This window comes from Balaenoptera borealis (assembly GCF_965194805.1).
Source record: "Balaenoptera borealis genome assembly, chromosome: 15".
NCBI lineage: Eukaryota > Metazoa > Chordata > Mammalia > Artiodactyla > Balaenopteridae > Balaenoptera > Balaenoptera borealis.
The window spans coordinates 46,391,628-46,412,782 of record NC_138871.1 but is presented as its reverse complement, the minus strand read 5'-3'; the positions used below and the strand labels follow the sequence as shown (position 1 = coordinate 46,412,782).

Sequence of the window (21,155 nt, the reverse complement as noted above, 5' to 3'; positions counted from 1 at the left end):
GTATTTAAAGAAGACATTCTATTTATTTATTTATTTTATTTATTTATTTTTGGCTGCGTTGGGTCTTCGTTGCTGCACATGGGCTTTCTCTAGTTGCGGCGAGCGGGGGCTACTCTTCGTTGCAGTCTGCGGGCTTCTTATTGCCATGGCGTCTCTTGTTGCGGAGCGTGGGCTGTAGGCACATGGGCTTCAGTAGTTGTGGCACGTGGGCTTCAGTAGTTGTGGCTCACGGGCTCTAGAGTGCAGGCTCAGTAGTTGTGGTGCACGGGCTTAGTTGCTCCGTGGCAAGTGGGATCTTTCCAGATCAGGGCTTGAACCCATGTCCCCTGCATTGGCAGGTGGATTCTTAACCACTGTGCCACCAGGGAAGCCCCTAAAGAAGACATTCTAAAAGCTGAGGGTGGGTAAGTTTTATGCCAGCACACTCAACTGTTCTTGTAGTAATTATTTTGTTTTATTTAGCATTTTAAAATAGAAGGAATATGCAGTTTGGCATTTCATTATACTTTGGTTTCAGAATATTATTCTTTTTCTCCAAAAATAATCTTCCTTTTCTCTTTTTGTTTTAAAAGAAATTTTAAAAAACACTTTCTGAATACATTCAGATATTAAAGGTTTTGTTCATTTCATTTACTTACTATTTAATAAACTAGATGAAAGCTAAGTCAGGAAATATATAATTTTTTTAAAACTAGACAACCTGACATTTCTTTTCATCTTTCTCTTATACAGGTGTTTGCTTCAGGATGGTAAGTCAACAATCTGTTTATTATTTTTTTCCATCTCCCTCCCACCCCCACTGTTATTTAGTCACAGAGACAGAGCAGTTATCTCCTTAGTGCTAATCTATTGCTAATTTCCTGTCCTTGACAGTGAATGAAGAAATATTTGCATTTCTTTCAAGTTACTGGTTGAGATTTTTATTAAGGATGTCTTTTAAAAGTAGCCTATTAAAAACATTACCGCCTTCCTAGTTTTCCGTTAATATTTCTATGAATGTCGAAAGTACCTCTCTTGGGGTGATCCAATTAAACATTTTGATTAGGTATATTTAATACACAGTGTGGGGTCTTCCACTTGTTCTGGATGGAAGAATCTCTCCAGGCAAGGGTACATATCTTGAATTGCAAAATGGGAAAAGCCCATTGTTGCATGAGGAAGTGGTTCCTAGGCTTTTAAAGTTAAAACCCCTTGCTGCCTTTTAGATATTTATTTTAAAATATTTATTTATTTTAAAATATTTTTAAAATATCTATTTTTAAAATATAGTACTCCTTTCCTAAAAGTTAAACGTGGCATGTATTCTCACCTACTGTTTGAGCTGGGAATCACTAGCTAGGTCTCTGTTCCTAACCTCTAAAGGTTCTAACAGGTTCCCACAAGTCAAGTCTCTGCCTTTTGAGATAGTCGCATCCCCTGGAGTTCAGATTGTCTCCTTTTTCATTATTATCTGTGAAGGCATGACATTTTCAGAACCCAGCCCTTCCAGCAATCCTAGCTGTAATCATCTTGGTTTGTGCTGCTTCATTTAGTTGGGGACGTGGAGTGTAGAGCTAGCTCTTGGTCACCCTGGCCTCCAAACAGGAGAAAAGCATGTTTCTAAAAAATGCTAGTATTCTGGCTCCACAAGAATTTTAGTGTGGTGTAGTTAAAGTAATTCAAAATAAAAATGTTTCTAGGTCTGCATGTGCTGGTAGCATAATTGAATTTGGAATCAGGAAAAGGAATTTTTAAAAACTATTACGAATAATAGGAGAAATAAATTTACTCATAGGCAATTATAACATTTGCGTGGCAAGTCCAGAGTCAACAGAAAACATTGAAATCTTTTAATCCAATACTTTATATTGATCATAACTGGATATTTTTGCTCAGTGATTAAGAATCTTGGAGTGATCATCATTTGAACCCAGATTGACTGTGTAATTTAGCATTAGCAGGTTGTGAGGGCAATGCAACTGAGTTTTATGGATTCCAAAACACATCATGGAAATTGTTTTCTGAAATAATTCCCACCATCAGTTTATTTTCTCATAACATGCTTGTCTTTACTGAATGTGGAATTTAGCACACACACACAAAATACCATTTAAATGAAAGTTTTTGTAAATATAGGTATTACTATAGGTCAGCTACACAATCTTTGGCATAGAATATATTTTAAAGTAATCAGCTTTTTTGTGACCATACTTTTTTGAATGTTGGAATCAAGTATGTTGTAAATTCAGGCCTTTGATGATGGACTTCATCTCTCTTGTTTTCTCCTGAAACCAGTACACCGAAGATGAGGCAAGGAAAATAGGTGTGGTTGGCTGGGTGAAGAATACCAGCAAAGGCACTGTGACAGGCCAAGTGCAAGGCCCCGAAGAGAAAGTCAATTCCATGTAAGTAATAAGACGAATAACACACTCATGAAACTTATGAACTTATTTCAATGTTTGGTTGTACAATAAGAATAGAATTGATGGACCAAATTTAGTTTGTAGATTATCACTAAACCAACATGCTTTTAGGCAGACCAGCAAAGAAATTTTCAGAGTTGAGAGTGGAATTTCTACGTCTAGGAATGGATTTCCCACTTGGGCAGGCCCTCAGAAAGAGCAATGGCATCACTCTCCAATCTGTGTGAAATGTGTTCTGTTCAGTCTCCTCTAATATGAGGGAAACATCCAGGGTCAAGTATTTCTCATCTGAAGTGCCTGTGACAGAAGCATAGTGCTTTAGGATGCTTCTTGAAGTTCTTAAAGAGCCTGCAAGGCAAAAAGTTGCCATTTCCTTTGTATTGTTGAAGTATCTTATTTATCTAATTGTAATTTTATTTTTACTGTCAATGAAAGTGTGTTTGATGAGCTGTATAGTTACCGTAATATGAGTCCTTGCAGCACAAAGGAGATCAGATTCAGTTATAGGGAAAAAAGTGCCTTGTGTACACAGTGTCATTTTCAAAGAGGTTATCTTTTCAGCTTCCTAATTTCCACTGCTCTCGGTAGTCTTTTTTTTTTTTTAAATAAAAATTGCTCCTATTTATCGAGCATTTGCAACATGTTAGGTAATGTGCTAAACACTTTACATGGATTATCTCATTTAATCTTCACAACAGGTCTTACGAGGTAGCTACTCGTTAATACCCAATTTATTTTATTATTTGCAATTTATCTTTGTTTTCTTTACTTAATGTTTTCAGATTTCAAGAGCAATACTTTTTTACTTGTTGTAATAAGTGAAGTAATAAAATGTAGAGAGGTATAAAAGCAAAGTTAGTCATCGGCCCCTCCTTTCTACTTCCTTCCCCTTTGTGTAACCTGAGCCAGTGGCTTTGTGAATCCTATCCAAAACTTTCTTTTTCACTTAAAAATATTTAATTGTACGTTTAAAATTAGGGTTTTCTGTGTTTTTACTGAAATAGAATACTTCATGCGTATTTTTCTGTAACTGGTATTTTTTACTTTATGGACGTTCAACAATGAAGAAATATATAAGTACCAATTCCTTATTTTTTCTAATTTCTTTATGTATAGGTACATATTTGCATTTGTGCATAAACCGTACCCCAACTTGAAGAGTGGGGTCCAAAATTCAATTTCATAAAATGTGGGGTAACAGTTAATGGAAAAATTATATTTTTCAGTAGGATGGTCACAAAATGCACAAATGAGAGGACTGTGAGACTTAACATTATACAGAACTAATAGTTCAATGGATGAGAAAATGCCAGATGACTATGATATAGTTTGAGAATGGGGACCACATGGAGGATGGACGCTCATGCCAATCATGTTATACCCTAATCCATGTTGTAGCAAGTTTTTGATTAATTTCCTTAACATAATCATATCATACATTCTGCCCATTTTTCCTTTGCAACCCCTGCACACCCTTCTTCCCTGCCACGCTGCCAGTCATCTATGTTAGCAACTTGTGTGTGTTTCCTTCCATGTTTGTCTCCGTGTTTGCCTTTACACAGCACACACACACACACACACACACTCAAGTGCACATATATTTTGGGGTTTTGTTCAATGTTTGCTTTTTAAAAATGGGATTCTGGTGTATGCACCTCTCTGCATCTCACTTTTATTTTTTTTTAATTTTTTAATTTTTATAAATTTATTTATTTATTTTTGGCTGTGTTGGGTCTTCGTTGCTGCGAGCGGGCTTTCCCTAGCCGGCTTTCACTGTGGCAAGTGGGGCTACTCTCTGTTGAGGTGCGTGGTCTTCTCATTGCGGTGGCTTCTCTTGCTGCGGAGCACGGGTTCTAGGCACGTGGGCTCTGTAGCTGTGGCTCGCAGGCTCCAGAGCACAGGCTCAGTAGTTGTGGCTCACGAGCTTAGTTGCTCTGTGGCATGTGAGATCTTCCCAGACCAGGGCTTGAACCCGTGTCCCCTGCATTGGCAGGCAGATTCTCAACCACTGCGCCACCAGGGAAGTCCCTGCATCTCACTTTTATCATTCAAAAATACATCCAGGAAAATCCCTCCAAGTCAAATGGTGTAACACTAATTCATTCTTTTTAATGGCTGCTTAATATTCTACAGTATAGATGTACCATTATTTATTACCTTATTGCTGGGAACTCATTTTGTTACTTTTTATTTTTATTTTTTTCCGCAATAAGAGCAATGATGCAATAAACATTTTATTGGTGATTTTATTTTTATGGGATAGACTTCTAGGAGTGTGATTTGTTGGTTGAAGTGTCTTGTGTACTTTTAATTTAAAAATATTTGCCTGACTGCTTTTCAGAACAGCTGTAAACAATTACACTTTTTTCTATTCATCCTGTTGGCAATTGGTACTGTTGTGCTCTCACTTTTCTTTTATCTGATTTGGTGTAGAGTGATGTATTATCTTTTTTACTGTAGTTTGCATTTCTCTAATTGATAGTTAGTTGGAGCATCTTCATGCTATGTGGCTTTGTTCTCATGGATTCCCTTTTCACATCCTTTACCAATTTTCTCACTGGATTGCTTGTCTCTTGCCAATTTTAAGAGCACTTTGTATATTGGTGATGACTACTAACTCATTATCTGTTATCTCTTTTTCAAGTATTCCCCAAATCTATCATTTGCCTATTAGTTTTGTTTATGGTAGCTTTTGCAACATAAATTGTTTTTCACTTTTATAAACTTAGATATGGCTATCTTTTCTTTCTGTTTAAAAAACAGATTGTGTGTTGTTTCCTAGCTTTCCTTCTTACTTTTTGATGCTTTATTTATTACATTAGGCATCTACTCCATCTGGAATTTGTTTCTTATTTATAATATGAGATTGGAGACTATTTTCTACCAGATGGATAGCAAGTTGTGCCAGCACCATTTATTAAATAGTCACTCTTTCCCCATTGAATTGAGATACATTTTTGTCATATATTAAAATCTCATATAAACTGGATTTTATTTCTGGATTTTCTGTTCTGGTCCACTGATTGATATATCTATTCTTATACTAATACTCCATATTGATTTAATTACAGTGGCTTTATAGTATATTTTCTGTCATTATTCTTTTTCATTCACTTTTTTGCTTTCTTGGGCATTTATTTTCTCTCTAAACTTTAAGATAATTTTACCTATTTAATTGGAATAATATTTGTTTGTTTGTTTTTTTTAATTAATTTATTTATTTATATTTATTTTTGACTGTGTTGGGTCTTCGTTTCTGCGCGAGGGCTTTCTCCAGTTGCGGCGAGTGGGGGCCACTCTTCATCGCGGTGCGCGGGCCTCTCACTGTCGCGGCCTCTCCCGTTGCGGAGCACAGGCTCCAGACGCGCAGGCTCAGTAGTTGTGGCTCACGGGCTTAGTCGCTCCGCGGCATGTGGGATCTTCCCAGACCAGGGCTCGAACCCGTGTCCCCTGCATTGGCAGGCAGACTCCTAACCACTGCGCCACCAGGGAAGCCCTGTTTTTTTTAAACTTCCCTAATTGTCTTACAAATATGTTTTTTTAAAAAAGAAAACTTTCTTTTTTAAAAAAGTTTTAGAGTTACAGAAGAATTGTGACAATAGTACAGAGGGTTTCCGTATACTCCTCACCCTTTCCCCATTAACATTTTACATTAGTATGATACATATGGTACAATTAATGAACCAGTACTGATGTACTGGGCATTAAGTAAAGTCCATAGTTTATTCAGATTTCCTCAGCTTTTACCTAATGTCTCTTTTATCTTTTAGGAGCCCTTATTTTACTTGCTTTTTAATTGCACATTTTTATGATATAAGAGAATTGTTATTAAATCTTTCCATATAAGAATATGGATATCTTTTCATTTGTTCAGATTTTAAAATTTATACTTCAATGTGATTTTATGGTTGTCGTCATATAAGTTTTGTGCTTTTCTTGCAGAGTTTATTCCTAAGTATTTGCCTTAGTCAGTTTGGGCTTCAGTAACAAAGCACCGTATAGAATAGGTGGTTTATAAACAACAGAAATTCTCAGAGTTATGGAGGATGGAAGTGCAAGATCAGGGTGCAAGCATGATCACGTTCTGGTGAGGGCCCTCTTCTGGGTTGCAGACTGTTGACTTCTCATTGTATTCTCCCATGGCACAAAGAGAGCTAGTTAGCTCTCTGGCGTGTTCTTATAAGGACACTAATCTCATTCATGAGAGTTTTATCCTCATGACCTAATTACCTCTCAAAGACCCCACCTCCAAATACCATCACATTGGAGATGAAGCATCAAGCTATAAATTTGGGGAGGACCCAAACATTCATTCCATAACAATATTTTATTGCTTTTTTTCACAATTATGTATGGAATATTTTTCCCGTTTTTGTTTCTGGGTATTTATGCTAGAATAAGGAAAGCCTAATGATGTTTGTATATTTATCTTATATCATAGAGTTACCTTATCAAATATTCTCATTAATTGTACTAGATTTGATTGTTTGTTGTTTTTTTTGTAAACTATAGTCTATTAGATTTCCTAAGTATGTAATTCTGTAATTAGCCAAAATAGTGTATCTTTTATCCAGTTTACTTCATTTGCTAGACCTCCTCACAGCAATGTTGAATAGTAATAGCCATAGCAAGCATTCCTGTCTGGTTTCTGATTTTATTTGAAATGGCTTTATTTTTTCACCATGATGATGAAGAATGATGTTTGCTGTTGATTTTTGGTAAATAAACTTCATTACATTGAATTTCACTCTTGCATTCCTTGAATTAAGCTCTGGTTGGTCACAGTGTGTTATTCTCTTGAGTCATTGCTGAATACTGCTTCCCGATGTTTTATTTAGAAATTTTGCATCTGTACTTATAAGTGAGATTATGGTTTCCTTTTTTTTGTGGGGGGGGGTGTTACTGTATCAAGTTTTGGTGTTAAAAGTTCTGCTGGTTCATGAAATGTATTAGGAAGTTTCCCTTTTCATTCATTCTGGAATAATTTAAATAATACCGAGATTACTGTTCTTAGGTTAGCTGAAATAAGTTATGAAATCACTTGGTCCTGGTGCTTTCTTAATGATAGGCCTTTAATCACCTTTCCAATCTGGTCTATTGTAATTGGTGTATTTGGGTGTGCCACTTGTTCCCAGATTCATTTATATTTTGCTAGGAAATTATCCAATTCTTTTTTGAAATTATCCCCTTGTCCTAGGGTTTCAAATTTGTGGTTATAGATTTTATAATTTTTAAAATCTCTTCTGTATCTGTGTTTATATCTCCTTTGAAAATTCCTAATCTTACATAGTTTATTCTCTCCTCATTTTTCTTTAATCAGTCTTAGAAGAGATTTATCTATTTTATTGGTATATCTTAAAAAGCAGCTTTTGGGTTTATTGATCATTTCTACTTTTTTGGTTTTCCATTTCCTTAATTTCAACTTTTATCTTTATTAATTCACTCTTTTTTATTTCTTTGCTGCTTGGTCTCTAAGTCTTCAACATGAGTGGTAGTTGCCTTTAATTTTAGTCTTTTTACATTAAAGATAGTGATTTGGCATTTACCCTGAACACATCTTTTGAGTTGTTCCATAGGTTTTGGTAAAAAGTGTTCTTTTCATTGCTTTCTGGAGAGTTTGTATTTTCATGTTTTATTTCCTCTTTGAGCAAATATCCAATGGTATTCTGTGTATGTGTTTTTTAAGTTTCCAGTGGTTATGTTTTTTTAGTCACCTTTTATTACTTATTTCTATTTTTATTTGATGATGATCAGAGAATGGGGCCTAGAAGATCTCTACTTTAAAAAAATTGTTAAACCCTTCTGATGACATGATTTATTTTGGACAGATCAATTAGGATGGGTGATTCAATTAGGATGCTTTAGGTTGCAAGAAATAGAATATCTGTTAAAAGTAGCTTAATGAAGGGGCTGATTTTTCTCACTTTCCAAAAAGACTGTGGCAGGTAGTTCCCGGGTTGGTCCAGTTGCTCCATTATATTAGGGTTCTGGGGTCAGTTTCTCTGGGACCCTCCTGACTTTCTATCTCTTCTGCTTGCCTGCAAGTCCTTCACACCCTCACAGGATCAATTCAAAGCAGGAAGAATGTGAGACTTTTTCCCTTCTCTTCTAAGAGAGGAAATTCTTAAAAGACCCTGGCAGATTGCTCTACAGGTTCCACTGGACAGAGCAAGGTCTCAAGCCTATGCCCTGGCTTCAAGTGATATTAGGGAAATATCTGGCATTTTTAGCTTTCCTTCTAACAAGTGGGATTTGGCATCAAGAAGGAAGAAAGAGAGAGGAATGGCTGTTAGGGAGACACCCAACGATGTTTGCTGTAAAAGAGACCCGAAAGGAGCATATGTTCTCTTTCTGAGGCATATGAGATTTCATATCTATCTATCTATCTATCTATCTATCTATCTATCTATCTATCTATCTATCTATCTGTCTTTGAATGTGTTGATTATATTATTCCATTCTAGTATTTTTTGACAACTATATAATTTAATTATGAAAGAGGTGTATTTTGTTTTTGTTTTTGTTTTTCGGGGTTTTTTTGGCCGTGCCGCACCACACCCAGCTTGTGGGATTTTAGTTCTCCGACCAGGGACTGAACCCAGACCCTCGGCAGGGAAAGCACGGAGTCCGAACCACTGGACCGCCAGGGAATTCCCATGAAAGAGGTGTATTGAAGTCTTTCTGTATAACTGTATTTTCATCGTTATCATTGCAGTTTAATTTTTCTTTACATTTCTTACTGTTGTGTTGTTTGATACTACAGATATATGACTTGTGTCATCTTCATAAACAGTGTCTTTTTTCATTACATAGTGTTTGTCTTTATACATTTTAATGCTTTTAAATTTAATTTCTACCTTGCTACTCCCTCTTTCTTTTAAATTTACATTTCATTGGTATTTCTATGTTTACCTTTATATTTTTATCCATTCTTGATCATTTTAGGGTGCTTTTAATAAACAACATAGAGCTATGTTTTGTTCTTTAGCACATTTTGAAAGTTTTTCTCTTTTAATGGCAGAGTTCAATCTTTTCAAATTTAGTGTAATAATTGGTTTGTACACTAACTTGGTTTCTTCATATTTAGTATAATAGTAGTTTGTAACAATTTTATTCTTCTATGTTACTTTACTATTATTACTTTTAGTTTTAATCATCAATACACTTTTTTTATAGTGAACTACAACACATATATAGAAAAATGCATAAGATATTAATGTGCAGGTTGATGAATTAGTATAAAGCAAAGATCTTTCTCCTGCAGTATCACCTTGGATCAAGTGTCCATGGATCATATGCATGGGTCTGTTTTTCTGGATTCTCTGTTCTGTTTCATTGGTCTGTTTGTCTATCCTTGCACCACTACCATCCCACGTTAATTATTGTAGCTTTATCATAAGTCCTGGCATCCGGTAGACAAGTTATTCTAACTTACTCTTTGTCAAAGTTGTGTTGGCTATTACAGTACCTTTCATTACCATGTAGATTTTAGATCAAGTTGTCAAGTTCCACGAAACAACCTGTTGACTTTTTTATTTATTTATTTATTTTTTATTTATTTATTTATTTTTTATTTATTTATGGCTGTGTTGGGTCTTCGTTTCTGTGCGAGGGCTTTCTCTAGTTCCGGCAAGTGGGGGCCTCTCTTCATCGCGGTGCGCGGGGCTTTCATTATCACGGCCTCTCTTGTTGCTGAGCACAGGCTCCAGATGCGCAGGCTCAGTAATTGTGGCTCACGGGGCCTAGTTGCTCTGCGGCATGTGGGATCTTCCCAGACCAGGGCTCGAACCCCTGTCCCCTGCATTGGCAGGCAGACTCTCAACCACTGCGCCACCAGGGAAGCCCCCAACCTGTTGACTTTTGACTGGGATTGCATTGAATGTAAAGATAAATTTAGGGAGAATTTTTGTCGTAAATGTGATAATCTCTCATTTATTTTGTTCTTGAATTCTCTCAATAGTATATTATAATTTTCTGCATAAAGGTCTTGCATATTTCCTCCCGAGGTATTTGATAGTTTTGATGCTATTATAAATGCTATCTTCTTAAGCATTTTTCCTGTTTATTGCTAATATATAGAAAATCAATTGAGTTTTGTGTATTGCCTTATATCCAGCGACTATGCTAGACTGACTTGTTGATTCTAATAATTTGCATGAAGATTCTTTTGAATTTTATTGTTTTGAATATTATCTGAGGATAATGAGAGTTTTATTTTTTCCTTTCCTACTCTTTCACCTTTTATTTCTTTTCCTTGCTCACTACACTGATTAGGACTTTAAGTATAATATTGTGCAGAAGTAGTAGTAATAATTGGCATCCATGTCTTGTTACTGATCTCAAACTTTCAACATTTTACTTTTAAATAGTATACTTGGTAAAAGTTTTTCTGTAGGTACTATTTATCAGATTATTAAAATTTCCTTCTACTTTTAAAATCACAAATGGATACTGCATCCTAACAAATACTTTTTCTATATCAATTAATATGATGATATGATTTTTATCCTTTATTCTGTTATTGGGACAAATTATATTGATTGATATTCTAATATAATCAGTACTATATTCCTGGAATAAACTCAAATTAATCATGACTGATTTTCCTTTTTATATATCACTAGATATTGTTTGCTCACATTTTATTTAAGATTCTTACATGTATGTTCACATGAGAGATGGGTCTGTAATTTTCCTTTCTTATAATGTCAAAGTTAAGTTATGTTTGTCTAGAATTTTTATAATATTGATATCATTCTGTAAATAGTAGAATTCATCACCAATTAGTTCTGGGCCTGGAGTTTTCTTTGTCCCAGTGTTTTAAATTACAGATTGAATTCCTTTAACACTTATAAGACTTTTCATATTTTCTTTTCCTATTGTCAATTTTGGTAAGTTGTATTTTAAAAAAATTTGTCCATATTTTCTAAAATTTCCAATCTATTGGCATAAAATCTTATTATCTTTTTAATATTGCAGTATAAATAGTGCTGTTGACCTTTAATTTCTGACATTAGTTGCCTGTGCTTTTTTGTTTGTTTGTTTTTTGTTTTTTTTCTCCCTAGGCCTTTATCAGTCAATATTCTTAGTCTTTCAAAGAATCAACCTCTGCCTTTGTTGATCCTTTCTATATATGATGTTTCCTGTTTCATTAATTTTGTTGTTATAATTTTGCTGCAATTATTTTCTTCCTTCAATTTTCTTTGTAGTTAGTTTGCTGCTCTTTTTTTAACTTCTTGAGATGGATCCTTAGTGAATTGATTTTTTAGCTTTTCTTTTTGAAATATATAGCATTTTAAAAGCCATAATTTGCTTTCTAAGCACTGTTTTAGCTGTATCTCATAAGTTTTTATATACAATTTAAAAAATTATTTTGTTCAAGATACATTCTAATTTTCAGTGTAATTTTCTGTTTGACCTATCAATTATGTAGAAATATATTTATTAGTTTCTAAATATATCTAGCTTTTCTAGGTATCTTTTTGTTATTGATTTCTACCTAATTACCTTATAATCAGAGAACATCCTGTATATAATTTCAATCCTTTGAAGTTTGTTGAGACTGTTTTTATGGCCCAGTATATGATCATTTTTATAAAACTTCTCTATGCCTTACAAAGAATGTATATTCTGTAATCATTGGATATAGAGTTCTATATGTTCATTAAATCAAATTTGCCATATCATATTGTCTAAAACCCGTACTGGTTTTGTTTTTGACTGCTTGTCCAGTTATGATTGTGGACTTGCTTCTTTTTTCTGGTAGATTTGTCATATATCTTTTGAGTCCATGTTATTTGATGCATGCAAATTTAGAGTTGTTGTAGTCTCCTGGTGACTTAAGCCTTGTATCATTGTAAAGTGTTTCTCTCCATCTTTAATAATGCTTTTTGCCTTTAAGTTACTTTATCTGATATTAATAGAGTTATACAAGCTTAATTTATGAATGTGTTTGAATAGAATTATTTCCCGTTGTTTCATTTTCAATGTTTCTTTCTCATTACGTTTTATATGTGTCCATTTTAAACAGCATATAGTTGGGTTTTTTTTTTCTTTATGTAGTCATATAACCTTTGTTTTTAAATTAGACTATTTAGTTCATTTAAGCTTAATGGAATTACTGGTATACTTAGAATTAAATTTATATCTTACTGTGTTCTTTCCACTTGTTTTATCAGTTCTATGTTGTTTCCTCTTTCTAGCCTTCATTCGGATTGACTATTTTTTATTATTCTTTTTTTTCTCTATTCGTTTAAAAGTTGTATATTCTTTTATTTCTCTTACTAGTGCTTTTCCTGGAGATACAACATACAACCATAACATATCCAAATTTGATATTAATTTAGGCCTTTATTCTTTTTTCCAACAATGCAAGATCTATAGCACCTTTTAAGGTCATTTATCTCCCTATTTACTTAGATGCTATTGTGGTGTATTTTAATTATCTATTTTAAAGTTCATAAGACATTATTTTTAAAAGTCAGTATTTGGCAGTTTTCCTATAGATTTGCCATTTTTGTTGCTCTTTTCCCTCCTAAATTCTCTGGGCTTCTGTGTAGGAATATTTCCATTCTGCCAAAAGAATGTTCTTTAGTATTTTCTTTAATTTGGGCCTGCTGGTGATGTGTTACCTAAGAACTGTGGTTCAGTTTTTGTCTCTATGTGTTTTTATTTTACCTTCATTCTTGAAAAATATCTTTGTTGTGAGTAGAATTCTAACATGCCATTTATTTTTTTAAGTTCCTTGTGGATACCATGAGAGTGTCTGGCATCCATTGCTTTGTTGTGAAGCTGGCTGTTGGTTTTACACTTTGCTTCTTTAAAGTAACTTAGCTGCATTTAAGACAGCAACAATAGTAAAATTGCCAGTTAACAATTTGCAATAATAAATATAGCATTAAGACTGTCAGGTTTAGGTTATTTTCTCCAGTAATATTTAGTTCTCTGGGTACAGATGCAGAGAAGGCAGGAGGTAGGGTTCATTCCAGAGCTGGTTGTTGCCAGCTACAAAGTGCAGAAGTCATAGAGCAGGGGCTTAAGGATATTTACAAGGGTGTGAATAGAATGATGAATCCCAGAATCTAGTTTGGACAAGAAGAGAAATGAACTGGGAGGTAACTGATGGGCAGTGAGAAATGATTGCCTTATTCAGTTTTGGATCTAAGCATTTGGAACAGCTGTCAGTACTGTTTTGTTGCGCAATGCAATCCTAGAACAGTGGAATCAATATAAAGGAAGGGATGGAATGGGGGATGTGAAACATTCCTGATGTTGCTTAACCCACTGTGACTGATGATCCAGGGTAGATGAGCTCTTTCAAAAACTGACTTTTTCTGTGTCCAGTGGTTCTATAACTTAATCGGAGCATTGCTAAGTGGAAATTCCTCCAGGTGTTTGAAAGATTACTGAAATTTTGCCCATTTCTATGTTGTCATGACTTTCTTTTTCTTTCTTTTTTTTTTTTTTACTGCTTTTTACTATGGGATGGTCAAACATATACAGGACAATGAACCAACCCCATGTGTCTATTACCCAGTTTCAATAACAATATCTGACATCCTTGTTTCACATATTCCTCCAACTTTTCTTTTGTTTTTGTTATTGTTAGAGTTCTTGATGCAGATTTCCTGCATCATATTGTTCACTGGTAGGTTACATTGAAAGGTATGAAACAGCCAATGTTGGACAAAATTTTGAGCTCTAAAACAGCAATTTCATATTGTTCAATCTAATACTTTACTATTTTTCTCTAAAAGAAACTCTATATACCTATCAATCTATTTTTCTAACCCCCACAGATGATCTACCTCCAAATGTCAAAGTGCATCTCATAACCTATCAGTTATACTTTTCCCTGGAAGCTTGTCTTCCTCCCAGTCTGGGTCTAGACCTGCTGAACAGCATTCATTCTGATGTTTAGCCTCTTGCCCCTTTCCTGGAGCAGGTTTCTGTTTCCTCAATTACATGTTTTCATTCCCTTGATTTAGTCCCTTATTTTGTTGACACATAATTCTCCATAAGCTTCCCCCAAAAAGGTGCCTTAGAGACAAAAAGTTCGTATCCTTCATCTGCCTGCCTTCATCTGTCCTCATACTTGATTGTTGGAGCTGTAAAATTTTATGCCGAAAATTATCTTCCACTCAGAACTTTGAAGGCATAATTCCATGACTTGCGTTGCTGTTGAGAGATTTAATGTCATTCTCATACAAAGGTTTGGGAGCTATACCTGTTTGTTCCTCTCAGAAAGCTTTTTAGATGTTCAGTTTCTCCCTCTTTTTCTGCATTTTCACAATCATCTGCCTTCATGCATGTTTTAATTTCACTTTAGATGTTGGGCTCTTGGAGGAGGAGAATTAATGTCTTCCTTTGACAATTTCTTTCTCTCTCTCTTCTTGGCTCTCCTCTTTTGAAATTTCTATGTCACCCTGATTCTCTAATTTTCAACTTTTCTCACCTAGTCTCCAAACTTTATTTCCTGGGAAATTGCCTCAACTTCATCTTCCAGCCTTTCTTTAATTTTGTTTGTTTCTGCTGCAATATTTTGATTGTTTCTACTTTATAGCACCTTGTTCTTATTCTTTTTTTTCCATATTTCTCTGAGGATAATGTGTTTTTCTTTTTGCTGTTTTCTTCTGATTTTTGCATTGTTTTTGTTTCCTCTAAGTTTTTTTTTTTTTCCTTTCACCCCTCCTTGCCTTTTCTTTTTTTCTGTTTGTTTTGCTTCTCTCTTTCATACCCAGGCTTTCCCTACAATCATATTTTCAGTGACTTACTCATAAATATGAACAGACAGCCAAGAATAAACAGACTTTTAAGGAAATTTTCCAACATGTAATAGTAGACTTGTTGGCTTGAGGAATGGTGGTGACTGATGGAGAGCTGGCTTTTTGTTGGGGAAGCTCCAAATGCTAAATCTATAGGTCTTGTCTTCTGCAGTCCTTGGTGCCTCCAAATCCTGAGTCTACTGTGAGTTCCATGAGGTGAGCTGACTTGCTTCTCATTGTTTTTGCTTCTGCAAGTACTTGGGTTGTAGCATCCTTTGTTTTTCTGTGTAGTTACTCCTCCATCTGCTTTCCTTCTAATTTGTTGAAATCTGTTGTTCATATTATAGTTTTGTATCCAGTAGGAATGTTTTCAGCTGCAGGTTAGTAGAAAACCATACTGAAAATGGATATGACAAATAGGAGTTCATTTTTCTCAGTAACAAGAAGTCTGGAGGTAGATGGTTACTGGCCTTGGTTCAGTAGCTCAGTGATATGAGTGCCAATGTCTCTGTGATTCTCTTGGCCTTTCCCTGACGGTCAAAATAATGAAAAGTGCAGCTGCACATAATATCCACTATTAAGTCAGGAAGAAGGCAGGAAAGGATAAGGATTGTGTTGCATTTCCTGAAATTCCCAAAACAGATATCTCCTTATGTTTCACTGGCTCCTATACAGTCATGTTGTTGCTCCTTGCTGCAAAGAAAACTGAGATATCAGTTTGACGTATTGATACCCTGAACAAAATTGGAGTTCTCTTTGCCAGGAGGAAGGGCAGGGGAATGGGTACTAGGTAGTTAATGAATGATGTCTGTTACATATTTCATATTCTGATGCTATCATTTGAATGGGGTTTCAGGTAAAAGGAAATGAACCTGCCATGTTTAATGGCACTGTAAAGATTAAGTGAGAAAATCCATGTGAAGCACTCAGCACAGTGTGTGGAACATAACAAATAATCAATAAACATTCCCTATCATGAGATGACCCAGGGTGTTCCATCTTTGCACACGTTGTTTTAGTGGCAGTTAGAGTGTCCAGGTGGATGTGCCACTAGGCTCTTAGATATATGGGTCATCCCTGCAGAGAAAGCGGGCTAGAGAATCAAATTTGGTTGTCATCAGTATGTGGATAGTGTTTGAAATCACGTACATGGATGAGACTACCCAGGGAGAGCTTTTGTGATGACAAGCAAGCAGGAAGCAGACACCAAGAGATTGTAAGTCAAGCTCAACAAACATTATGAATTGGGATGTCATTACAAATAAAAATATTTATACTTTAAAGAATGAATTTATTCCTGTAGTATCTACTATGTACAATATACTGTTTAAGGTACTGAATTATCCAAAAAATTAAACTACGGTAAGTTACAGAAATGGGTTGTAAAGTCAGACCAAATGTGGTGCATTTATAGCTATATAAATATGGACCTTTTTCTTCTTGTTATTAAAAAAAATTTTTTTAGCATGCTATGACAATAAGTCATGGAAATTAGAGCTAAATTGTGTTTAAAAACATGGATGTGGTTTCTTCCCAAGTTATTGAAATGTGGAATACAATAAGGAACATCATTTAGAGGTAGCCTGGCTATGACTGTAGCAGCCATGCTCTGTTCTTGCTAACAGGCCAGCAGCATCAAAGGACAGACTGCAGATGTGTGTGTGTTTTCTTCCCCTTCTGTGCTTCATTTTCTCTGAAAAAATGACTGATGGTTTTCTTTTGTAATTTGCAGTATATGATTCCAATTGTAGAGGTAAGTTCTGCCAACATTTTTTGATGTGTAGGAACCATTTTGAATTTATTGTTTTATTAAGACTACTTTTTTTTTTCAAAATGAAACAAAAAATATTCTCTATTTCTTGGTAATCATTTTAAATTAATGTATAGAGTTATGACACTGGGAATAAACCGTTGGCTATATCTACACAAAATATATTTTTCTTAAAGACTAAATGGTAATTTTGTCAAAACAAAAACCCCAGAAAACTAAAAACATTTGTATTTGGAGACAGTGAGCCAAATTCTAAAATTAAAATTCCATCTTGATTACTACATATTTTGAAAACCGTATGTCATGTATCTGTATTCTGCACTTCAAAGGATAGTTAATGGACTGGAGTATGTATACAACAGGATGATCAGTTGGTCACATAGTCTGGAAAACTATGTCATAACGGGAGGAATGCTTGAAGGCGTGGGGGATATTTAGACTGGAGAGAGTACTACTTGAGGGAATCATGATTGTTTACTTCAAGCATTTGAAGGGCTGATACATGGCAAAGGATAAATGTTCTCTTGTTTCAGAATGCAATATTTTGTTTATAGCAATGGGTGAATTTGCTTATTTCAGTCCCCCCGACAAAGAATTTTCCTGTAAAGGTGTCTAATGTATCTAATGGAATTTTATAAATAACTGGGAGGGGTCTATATCAGTGGTTGGCATACTGTGGCCTTCTGGCCAGACCTGGCCTACTTCCTGTTTTGTAAATAAAGGTTTATTGGAGCACAGCCATGCCCATTTGTTCCTGTTTTGTCTGCTGTTGCTTTTGAGCTACAATGGCAAAGTATTTGCAACAGAGACTGGATGGGCACAAAATCTAAAGTATTTACTGTCTGGCCTTTTACAGAAAAAATTTTCAGACTTCTGGTGTAGATAACAGTCAAAGGTGTTATAGAAGATCTAACTCATTGGATAGTAAGTTAGTATAGGTGACCTCAAAGATCCTGTCCATAAGATTCTATGGTTCTATACAGAGACAATATATATGTACTTAAAATGTGTTCATAGTTTGAGTCAGAAGTAGAATAGATGTGTTCACCAATATAGTTGTATTTATCTCTTGCAAAGATAACATTTGTATGAAATGTGAAATTTTAACAGCATTTTGCTTTACCTATGAAATGCCATTGTTTTAAATTTCCAGCTGTTACAGTAGTGGATTGGAATGAAGTAATGGATTTCATGAATAATTAGGTAGTGTCTTATTCAAAGTTATTTAATATTTGTAAAAATAACTTTTCTCTGACAGACCATTAGTGGCATGAATTTCTATGTTACCAGACTTGCTAGTTTTTCCTAACTTTTTCATCTGAGAATCTCAAAGCACTTTGCTAATATTTTTATACCTTATTCATTGAAGTCCTTCTTACACAAATAGTGTTATTAAGAAAGTTCCATTAGATGTTCTATTTGTGTGTATGTATGTGTGTGTGTGTGTGTGTGCGTGTATGTTTTCCATTGGATGTTCTATGGAAATAGAGAAGACTTGGACATTTTTCAGGAGAACAAAAATTCATTGAGGAGATGTAATTTTGGAAAAAAAGTTTAGTATAACCTATTTGACGTAAATTACTCTAATGGAAAACTAGAAACTGAAAAATATCTATAGTAGAGTCAGAGGTCTAATACCAGGTTTTAGACCTCAAATTCTAAGTCATTTATTTTCTTTTGGAATATAACATCTTTATTAAAAGTACTTAAATGCATGACTTTTGCTTTAAAGTTTACATTTTAAATATGTTAATTTAGTAAATCATATTTAATAAAGTAAATGCATAATGCAACACATTTTAAAAAAACTAATGGACTTTATTTTTTAGAGTGGTTTTAGGTTTACAGAAAAATTGAGCAGAAAGTACAGAGAGTTCCCATATATCTGTCCCCAGCTCATTTCCTCTATTATTAATATCTTGCATGAGTGTGATACATTTGCTGCAGTTGATGAGCCAATATTGATACACTATATTAACTAAAGCCCATAGTTTACATTAGGGTTCATTCTTCATGTTGTATATTCTATGGGTTTTGATAAATATATGATGACTTCTATCCATCATTACAGTGTCATACAGAATAATACTTCCACTGTCCCCCAAATCCCCTGTGCTCCATCTATTCATCCCTCCCTGCCTCTCCCATAACCCCTGGCAACTACTAATGTTTTTACTGTCTCCATAGTTTTGCCTTTTTTGGGGATGTTATATAGCTGGAATCATACAGTATATAGCCTTTTCAGATAGGCTTCCTTCATTTAGAAATACGCCTTCAAGATTCCTCCATGTCTTTCCATGACTTCATAGTTTATTTCTTTTCTGTGTGTGTGTGTGTGTGATTTTGGAATTTATTTCAAAAACAGATTTTGGTTAGACGATAATTGTATAGCTTTAGTTTAAAAAGTTACAGGAACATTTTTTTAACATTTCTTTTTTTAAAGACTTTGCTATTTTTAGAACAATTTTAGGTTTATAATAAAATTGAGAGGAAGGCATAGAAATTTTCCTGCCTCCACACATGCATTGCCTCCCCCATTATCAACATCACTCACCAGAGTGGTATATATATATTTTTTTTTACCAAGGGTGAACCTACATTGACACATCACAATCATCCAAAGTCTATAGTGTACCTTAGGGCTCGCTCTTGGTGTTGTACATTCTCTGGGTTTTGCTCATTTCTTTTAATTGCTGAGTAATAGTCCATTGTATAGTTATATTGCAGTTGGTTTATCCATTCACCTGTTGAAGGAGGTGCTTCCAAGTTCTGGCAGTTGTGAGGCTAATTCATTTTATAAAAGTTAATACTGTAAATAAAATAAACTTCTTAGTATTTATTTTTCTTTATTTTAAAGTTAATCTACAATTTTAAAATGTGAACATAAAATATTTTTGAAAAATATATCTCATATTTCCAAAAGCTTGAAACTCATTTCAGTCACCTCACTACAAAATAAATGTGGTAAATATTTTTTTAATTTGCAAAAGGTTTACATGGGTGTTCCAAAAATTCAAATGATACAGAATTGTATGGAGTAAGAGATATAACCCCTGCCTGTCCTCCTAATACTATAGTCCTCCACGTCTTTTTCCCTATGTGTATAAAAACATGTATATATGTTAAAAAAAATACATATAGTATAATATGGTATAATCTTTCATTGTAAAAAAAAACCCAACTATATATACCCATATAATTACATTTATCTCTATCATTTATAAAGATGGGATGATGCTACACATATTGTTCTGAAACTTTAAAAAATTTCACAGTACTATATATTGTCAGTATCTTTTCATGGCAGTCAGTGTTCTTTTAAATCACTGCAGAGTATTCCGTTGTATAGATAAATCATAATTTATTTAATCACTCATCTATTATTGGCCATTCAGGTCATTGCAGCTTTTTGCTATTATGAATCTCGTTACATGAGCATTCTTGTACATATGAATATGTAAATATTTTTCATTTATTCCACACTTATTTATTTGGAACCTATTCTGTATGCCAGGCACAGTCCAGGTGCTGGGATTCAGCAGTGAGCCAGAGATGATGTTCAATTTCTTGTGTGGGGATCCCCACAGAAAACACTAAATAAACTGGATATTTTCAGATAGTGGTAAATGCCGTGAAGAGAGTGGTGGTTTTCTTACTTTAGATGGACTGGTCAGGGAAGAGCTTTCCAGGGAGGTGACATCTGAGCTGAGGGCTGTTTGGTGAAAAAGAGGCTGCCAGTGCCCTGAATCTGCGTGGCAGCAACAGCATGCAGGGTGGAGTGCAGGCAATAAGGGTGCGTGTGTGCAGGGAACCTGAAAACAACCAACTGAAATCAGTCCACTTTTTTTTTTTTTTTTTTTTAAAGATTTTCTGTGTTTTATTTTTTTTATTTTTTAAAGTTATTTATTTATTTATTTATTTATTTATGGCTGTGTTGGGTCTTCCTTCTGTGCAAGGGCTTTCTCTAGTTGCGGCAAGCGGGGGCCACTCTTCATCGCGGTGCGCAGGCCTCTCACTGTCGCGGCCTCTCTTGTTGCGGAGCACAGGCTCCAGACGCGCAGGCTCAGTAGTTGTGGCTCACGGGCCTAGTTGCTCCGCGGCATGTGGGATCTTCCCAGACCAGGGCTCGAACCCGTGTCCCCTGCATTGGCAGGCAGATTCTCAACCACTGCGCCATCAGGGAAGCCCCAGTCCACTTTTTATTACCATCATGTGCCA

At 34.9% G+C, this 21,155-nt stretch overlaps 1 protein-coding gene across 1 annotated transcript in view; it reads left to right on the top strand.

Annotated features, from left to right (window-relative positions):
- The window catches only part of ACYP2 (acylphosphatase 2), a 172,820-nt gene that overhangs the window by 13,483 nt on the left and 138,182 nt on the right, over positions 1-21,155 (top strand). The window contains exons 2-3 of the mRNA XM_082358369.1: positions 733-749; positions 2,275-2,384. Coding sequence (XP_082214495.1) covers positions 733-749; positions 2,275-2,384 — 127 coding nt within the window. The remainder of the gene's footprint in view (positions 1-732; positions 750-2,274; positions 2,385-21,155) is intronic.